Below are 7,851 nucleotides of genomic sequence, written 5' to 3'. Positions count from 1 at the left end.
GTAAATCCTTCGACTTCGATATTTGAAGTCGAAGGATTTTACTTCGAGGGTCGAATAACCCTCGATATTCGACCCATAGTAAATGTGCCGCTCAAGACTACAATCATCATTTAAGGAGCAAGAGATATAGTTCAATGCAGTATTATTATGGACCAAAAAAAAGTGCAGATTAACAGGACACTAATAGTTACAAGTAACCACTCGTCACCACAAAGCAAGCCTGTTCAGAAAGTGATAACACGAAAAAAGTAATAACATAGAAGTTAAAACTTAACTTTTACTGTCATTGACCAATAAAACACACTCATTGGAATACACACCCACTAACCAACCAATCTGTCGGTAGTGCTGGACAGTGTCCTTAAAATTAACATATAATTAAAAATGTCTAGCAAAAGGTGGATCGGTGGGGTCTCTAAGAGACATCGATGGTTGTTTGTAAATTAAACCCTCCAAATACAAGGAGACCACAATCGCCTGCTCCCTCCCTTCCAAGCAGAATTCCCTGTGCTAAACCTGCCTATCTACGTCGGGACTGCGTGGGAGCTAAGCACTCCACCCTCCACCTATGCCCGCTCCCTACGCGTTTCGCCGATGTACTTGGCTTCATCAGGGGCATAAGTGATGAGCGCGTTTCATCTTCAAATTTAAATAGCTGATTTGAAAGTTCCGGGTACTCTAAATCTCGCGATGTTTCAGCCGTGACTTCCGGATTGGTCACATGACATTGCGGTTGTCAGAGCAACGTTACACGCATTCCTGTCGCTTCTCAGTCTCTATTTTGCAAGGTACACATCATTATTTAAATAAACCTTTCCTACTTTTGAGTCCGTTTTTTATGATTTCATGTAGTGATCTAGTGCGACAACATGTTCCATCAGATGCTAACCAAAATTTACTGTAATCAAATGAAGTTCAGTACAGCAAAGTATTTTGTAGGGAAATTTGCAGCTTTCCATTAATTTTAATTCAAAACTAAGAAGCGACTTTTTTTTTATATTCTACAGATACCAGTATCTGATGGAACATGTTCTCGCACTAGATCACTACAAGAAATTATAAAAAATGGACTAAAAAGTAGGAAAGGTTTATTTAAATAATGAGAATGTAAGTACCAAACTAAGGTCAAGATAATACTACGGTCCTTAGCTGTATAGGACCAGGATGTGTACCTTGCAAAATAGAGAGTGAGAAGCGAGAGGAATGCATGTAACGTTGCTCTGACAACCGCAATGTCACGTGACCAATCCGGAAGTCACGGCTGAAACATCGCGAGATCTCGAGTACCTGGAACTTTCAAATCAACTATTTAAACACGAAGATGAAACGCGCTCATTACTTATGCCCCTGATGAAGCAGAGTACATCGGCAAAACGCGTAGGGCGGGCATAGGTGGAGTGCTTAGCTCCCATGCAGTCCCGACGTAGATGGGCAGGTTTAGCACGGGGGATTCTGGAAGGGAGGGAGCAGGCCATATTATTATGGGCTGAAGTACAAGACATTTTGATGAAATTGTGTGGGTCACAAAGCTGAAGGAACTAGTTACTGCTGTCAGATCGGCTATCGCAGGGGTGTCCAAACTTTTTGCAACAAGTGTCAGATTTAGTGAGGTGAAATGTGTGGGGGCCGACCATTCAGCCTGACATCCATTCCGAGGTAGCTAGCTTGCGATCAAGATCATTCACTCCTGGAGATGGACGCGTGCACAGCGTTTAGGGAGTGGAGAAGTGGCTGCAATTGGCCCGCGGGGCGGACTTTGGACATGCCTGGGCTATTGGAAGAAAACTCTCTACAATATCTTGAAAACTCCAAGGCTCACCAGTGATGACCAAGTGACATCACTAAGCCCCGACCCGCGCCCTGCCCTCCCTTTCCTTCCCTCCTTGAACTCAGTTGTGCTGATGTGCTTACGTGCTGGAAAGCGTTACGCTCCAGGGGGTGGAAGGGGCTACTGCAGAGGACTTTGCAGCTGGGGGGCCATGGGGATGGTGTGGGGTGGGGCTGCATTTAAAAGATATAGTTGACAAGTAGATCATGGCTGTTCTGTATTAAAAGGTTTTCTCCTATATATGCATGGTCTCATGCTAGCATCAACCAAAAACAAAGGAAAATGACCCACAAAGCATTTTGACTGCCACTTAGGGTTACCACCTATGTATTTATCTTTTTTCCCTATTAATTACATTGGGACCAACCATCATTTTTACCGACCAGGCCGGTAAAATACTGGCCAAGTGGCAACCCTACTGCCACTAATTGTTGCAGCAGCATTAACATCCACTCACTCACCTTTAATTATAGACTGGCCTATTTTTAGCAACTTTTTATGATTTTTTTTTTGTTAATTATTTGTCTTCTCTTTTAATGCTTTCCATCTGTCAGATAGTGGTCACTGTACCCAGCAGTAAAAAACAAAACCAAAGCTTTGTGTGGCTTCAAAGTTGTTGCTATTATTACTTATATTTTATACAATTGTTTCTATTCAGACCCCTCTCCTATTCATTTTCCAGTCTACCTCCCAACTGTCCCGTTTTTAGAGGGACAGTCCCTCTTTTGACAGCTCAACCCGCAGTACCTCATTTGTACTGGAAAGTCCTGTTTTTCTTTGCACTGAACAGTCAGAAAAAGAAACAAAGTTTCTAACTTAATTGGCTATTTGCAGAGAGCCCAGAACAGCCACAGCAGCAGATAAGATACTTTTGTAACAATTTCTAGATACGCAAATAAGTAATTGTAACAGGTCCCTTGGGAGAAGTTAGACTCACAGCTTAAAGGGCAATTCACCTTCATTAGCAAAACTGTAATAACCGGGAAAAAAAACACAGAAATATGTTCAAACTTTCATAACCTGCCAAATTTTGTAAAATGAACATGGTAATTAGGGTGTGTGGCCACAAAAATGGGCATAGTCAAAAAGAATTTGTGGCTTTGCACGCCAACTTTTTTTGTCCCCAGTGTCGGACTGGGACACCAGGGGTCCACCCAAAAACCTTAGACCAGGGGCCCACCATAAAACCTTAGACCAGGGGCCCACTCTCAGTACTATTATTTTTCATCTCCTCAATCAACCTCTATTCTCCCAGTCTGTTATCTTTATATACTATAATCAATTATTCCATCTATTTAGCCTCTTTGTTCTCATAGAAATAGGAAATGACCATGAAAAGTTTAGCAGCATGAGGGCCCACTGACACCTGGGCCAACCGGGAGTTTTCCTGGTATCCCAGTGAGCCAGTCCGACACTGTTTGTCCCTCTTTTTATTTCCAAAATGTTGGGAGGTATGCTGAAAACATTGACTGGTTGCTATGGCAGTTTGGACCCTAGCAACCAGATAGCTGCTGAAATATCGAAACTAGAGTGCTGCTTAACAAAAATCTTAAATCACTTAAAAAATGATACTAGCAGTTGAGGAGAGCTCGCACAGTAAATGCAAATTTCATGCTAAATGCCTATAGTCCTTACAGTTGTTTACACGCCCCGTTGTCTTATTCAAACCCCACATGTTGCCTGTGCAAAAATGACATAACACTACAGATCCAATTGCAGTGCGAGGAACGGACTCGTTCTACCCGGAAATGACGTTGTAGAATCGCCGGAACCTTGCCACTTTCTCGCGATTTCTGCCTGCTCTCGAACGAGATCTTTCTTTTTACAGTTCTTCTGGCAAAATGGTGGGTGCTGAGTATTCTGCGTGAATATAATCTATCGCCATCCTCTAAATCGCATTCCTTATACCGCTCGGTCAGGTGGCGGTAGCCCGTGTATATTGTCGGCTTATAGAAATGTAGATGTTGGCACGTGGGCTGTGACTGAATTTCTGTCTATTTAGCTCTGTGTTCGGGCCTTGTTATCTTCCTGCTCCGTCTCCCTTCAATACCGGACATGGTATCGTCTGTCACAGCTCCTAACTCTTACAGTCTTGTATAAAAAGTCATTGTACCGTCACCTCTGCCTTGTACTGAGGCAAATTCTCTTCTCTGAGTCTTATGGGCCATTTTGTTGTCTAGAAGGAAACCCTGCACTTTCATTGCTTTTAAATTGTTGCCTCCCTTACGTTGTAATCGTATGGAATTATTAGTAGTCATTGTTATAATTGTTTAATGAAGAGCCTTAAATGTATTACAGTAATGTGATACAAGCGATACTTCTACCCTCTAGCAGTGGTCCTGCTGGAACATTCCAGTTACAAGTTGCTGACACATTTTTATATAGAGGACTTTGATGCAAAGTGTTATCCCATTACATTTCTGCTGCCCTCAGCTCTGTTTGTATTGAATTAGTCATGTCTTACATTTTTCAATTCCTAACTTGGATGCTGCTGAATAAGGGAATATAAAATGGCTGTGAATGGGTACTGACAACTGTTTAGATTTTCAGATAGTTCTTAGCAGTGGAACTGCCTAAGAATATGTAGGATATCAGTAGCTTTGTGTAAACAAATGTTCTGAAGAAGCATATGTCTGGCCACCAAATTTTAGGCTTCCGAGGGTTGCATGGATAACAATTATTAATGCAGCTCTATCCATTGGTTCTCACAAAGGGCAGCTACTCTGGCCACAGCTGGGGAGATGGAAAACATTGTAGTGGTCATTAACTGTCTATTAACTGTTTGTCTATTACAGGCGGAAGTTGAGCAGAAGAAGAAAAGGACCTTCAAGAAATTCACCTATCGAGGGGTGGACCTCGACCAGCTGCTCGATATGTCCTAGTGAGTTCTACTTTTTTCACGATGCACTGTAATGACCTCAAATGTTACTTTTCCAGAGTTTATTAAACCATGATCTAATAGTTTTTACACTCCTGTGTGTATTTATTAGACACTAATGTATTGTGTATTGTATCCTTATAGGAGGAGGATAGCTATCAAGATATATATATATATATATATATATATATATATATATATATATATATATATATATATATATATATATATATATATATATATATATATATATATATATATATATATATATATATATATATATATATATATATATATATATATATATAAATAAATTTTTTTTTTTTTTTTTTTTTTTTTTTTTCGTCATTACAGCATAACATTTTAATGAAGGGATGGGGAAAATCTCAAGTTAGAGAGATGTGCACAGATGCAGGGGTCAGTTTTACATTTCATCCATCCTGAATGGTAGGTGTTTGAAGAGGAGTGGTTGGTGTATATAAGCTTGGTAGTAGTTTTTGTTAAGGACTATTAAGTCTGCAAAGTTAAAGGCCAGTTGACATCTGTCAGAATGACTAGTGGCTAAAAAGTTTGTGGTGCAGTTTGTTTGAGAATCTGTAAGAGGTTGTTTTTATATGAGAAGTGGAGGTTGTAGAATTAGGTCAATTGCCTTGCTTAATTTTTTGACCATTGGTCTGTCTCGTGCTCTGCTCTTGGCTGTAATCACTTTGGAAGATCAAATCCAGTCTGGCTGCATTGAATTTGATCTTCTAGAATGGGAAAGATGATCTAGAATGGGAAAGATAATCAGCAGGTGACACCCAGTCAGCATGTAAATGATTTGGAAGGTGATGGTGACAGCTGAACAAATATGTATATTCAGTCCGTCCTTTGGCATCTGTTTCCTTATAATGATGCCCTGGATTTTTTTAATCTGTATCCACCCTGTTTGTTATATAAGGGTGTCAAACCATATTCACCCATAACACTGAATCCTTAAAATGCCAATAACACGTCGATTGGCAGAATTGCAAGCCCTTTAAATATATACTTTCATCCTTTTTAATGTTATGTTATTAATGAGTATTTCTATATCTTAAAAGATATATTTACATTCTGAAAAGTGTGTGTAGATATATAGATATACATATTCTTCTTTGGAGTATGTCAAGCTTTAGTGTGTGTGGCACAAATTGCATTATATACTGAATATAGAGGTGGGACAATCTAGGTGTTCTACATATAAAGAAATGTTTTCTATTTATATTTGGATTGACCATACCTGTACTTTTTTTTCCTTTCAGTGAGCAGGTTATGCAGCTTTATTGTGCTCGGCAGAGGAGGCGTCTAAACCGGGGCCTGCGTCGCAAGCAGAACTCTCTTCTAAAGCGTCTACGAAAGGCTAAGAAGGAGGCTCCACCTATGGAAAAACCTGAGGTCATTAAGACTCACTTGAGGGATATGATCATACTGCCAGAGATGGTGGGAAGCATGGTGGGAGTTTACAATGGCAAAGCCTTCAACCAGGTGGAAATCAAGGTAAGTTTGTTGCAACAACCTGAGTAAGCATATGGTGGTAATGTTCTAAGTAACATCTCCTAATTTGGCCTATTGACATGATAGTGGTGTGCTTGGCAATTACTTAGCTGTATGCATGTCTGCAGTTGTGAGTTTAAGTAATTGGGCCCCAGGGTCAAATTTGATCTGTGTAGTATCAGGTACCTGTACACAGGATTCCCTAGCCCTGCAAAGAGTTCTTCCATTAGTCCATTTTATGTGATACTGTGTGAGCGATCTTGTGCTAAGAAAACATGTAACCACTGACTAAAATCACTGACTTTTTCTACTTTATGCTCATGTGGCCCTTTACAAGAAGAATTTGTCCAGGGTAGTGTTGAACAGGGCACGTCCATTTAGTGTTTAGCCTTCTCCCAGTTATTCCTTGCACTTCCCTGGGCAGACCAGTGTGCAGCAAATTTTTGTGATTTTACTGTACTGCACATGTGCCAGCAGAATTCATTGTAGGGACACCTGGGGAAAGACTTCACATCACAGCCTGGCACAAAAAGATATATTTTTGTAAAATTAGCCCCATATTTCTAAATGCAATATTTTATATTGGGGGGGGGGTCTTTGCAGATTTACTTTATAAATGTAAACGTCTGTAGTTTTTGGGAGGGGGGCTTTATTTATTCTAGTAAACACATTGCCACTGGTTGTGCAGCATGAGGCACACAGCTCTAATGCAAATACCCTAGTTATCTTGGTGAAAGCTAAATTCGCAACTAGTTTGTACAGTAACAAATGTGTCCTAAATGTAGTATCACATTAGCAAGTGCATATTGTCTATGATTTGTCACTAACATTTGTCATTCTTCCTTTAGCCTGAGATGATTGGCCATTACTTGGGTGAGTTTTCCATCACCTACAAGCCTGTGAAACACGGCAGACCCGGTATTGGTGCCACCCACTCCTCTCGTTTCATTCCGCTTAAGTAATCATCTAATGGTGTAAATAAAAGAGTTTTCCAGTCTGACCTGTCTGGTGTTTTTTTGTATTTCTTTTTTTTTTTTTTTTTTAATATCCGAGAAACATGCAAGACAAACCAGCATGATTCAGTGTGATTTACTGTTGGTATAAAAGAAGAGTTGACAAAGTTCTTAATGCACATAGAAAATTCACTGGCACACAGGAATTCGGTTAGCAGGGCAAGCCCTTGCAATTTTATTAATGCAGTGCAACGTTTTGGGGCACGCCCCTTTGTCAAGCGTGCCCCGAAACGTTGCACTACATTCATAAAATTGCAAGGGCTTGCCCTGCTAACTGAATTCCTGTGTGCCGGTGAATTTTCTATGTACCTTGACTGGGAGGTTGCCGATTCCCCTATCATTGGGCACCAGGACACGCTGCTTTGGTTTTGTGAGGTGTGCAGTTTCTCCAATTTGGCTTGAAAGTTCTTAATGCTGCATACCTAACACACTACTAGTGACTGCATTCAGAACACCAGCTACTTTACATGATTGCCATTTGCAGATGGAAACAAGTATTTAGCGATCAGTCTATGGTACGAAGATTGTTGGACACTGCAAACAGTTTTATAGTTTTACTGCTTTTCGTTCTATGAAGACTTGATAACAATGTTCAAATATACATGAATTATAAAGCC

At 40.3% G+C, this 7,851-nt stretch overlaps 1 protein-coding gene across 1 annotated transcript; it reads left to right on the top strand.

The window, feature by feature from the left end:
• Positions 1 to 4,622: 4,622 nt before the first annotated feature.
• On the top strand, positions 4,623 to 7,221 carry rps15.L (ribosomal protein S15 L homeolog; the record flags this gene model as incomplete). Its single annotated transcript, NM_001095574.1, is given in 3 exon segments — positions 4,623 to 4,709; positions 5,990 to 6,224; positions 7,070 to 7,221. Coding segments are annotated over 3 exon segments (436 nt in total), but the record flags the coding sequence as incomplete, so codon positions are not given.
• Between the last annotated feature and the right edge of the window lie 630 nt (positions 7,222 to 7,851).

Source organism: Xenopus laevis, chromosome 1L (assembly GCF_017654675.1).
Source record: "Xenopus laevis strain J_2021 chromosome 1L, Xenopus_laevis_v10.1, whole genome shotgun sequence".
Taxonomy (NCBI): Eukaryota; Metazoa; Chordata; class Amphibia; order Anura; family Pipidae; genus Xenopus; species Xenopus laevis.
Note: the sequence above shows the minus strand (reverse complement) of the source record. Positions and strands in the feature narration are given on the sequence as shown.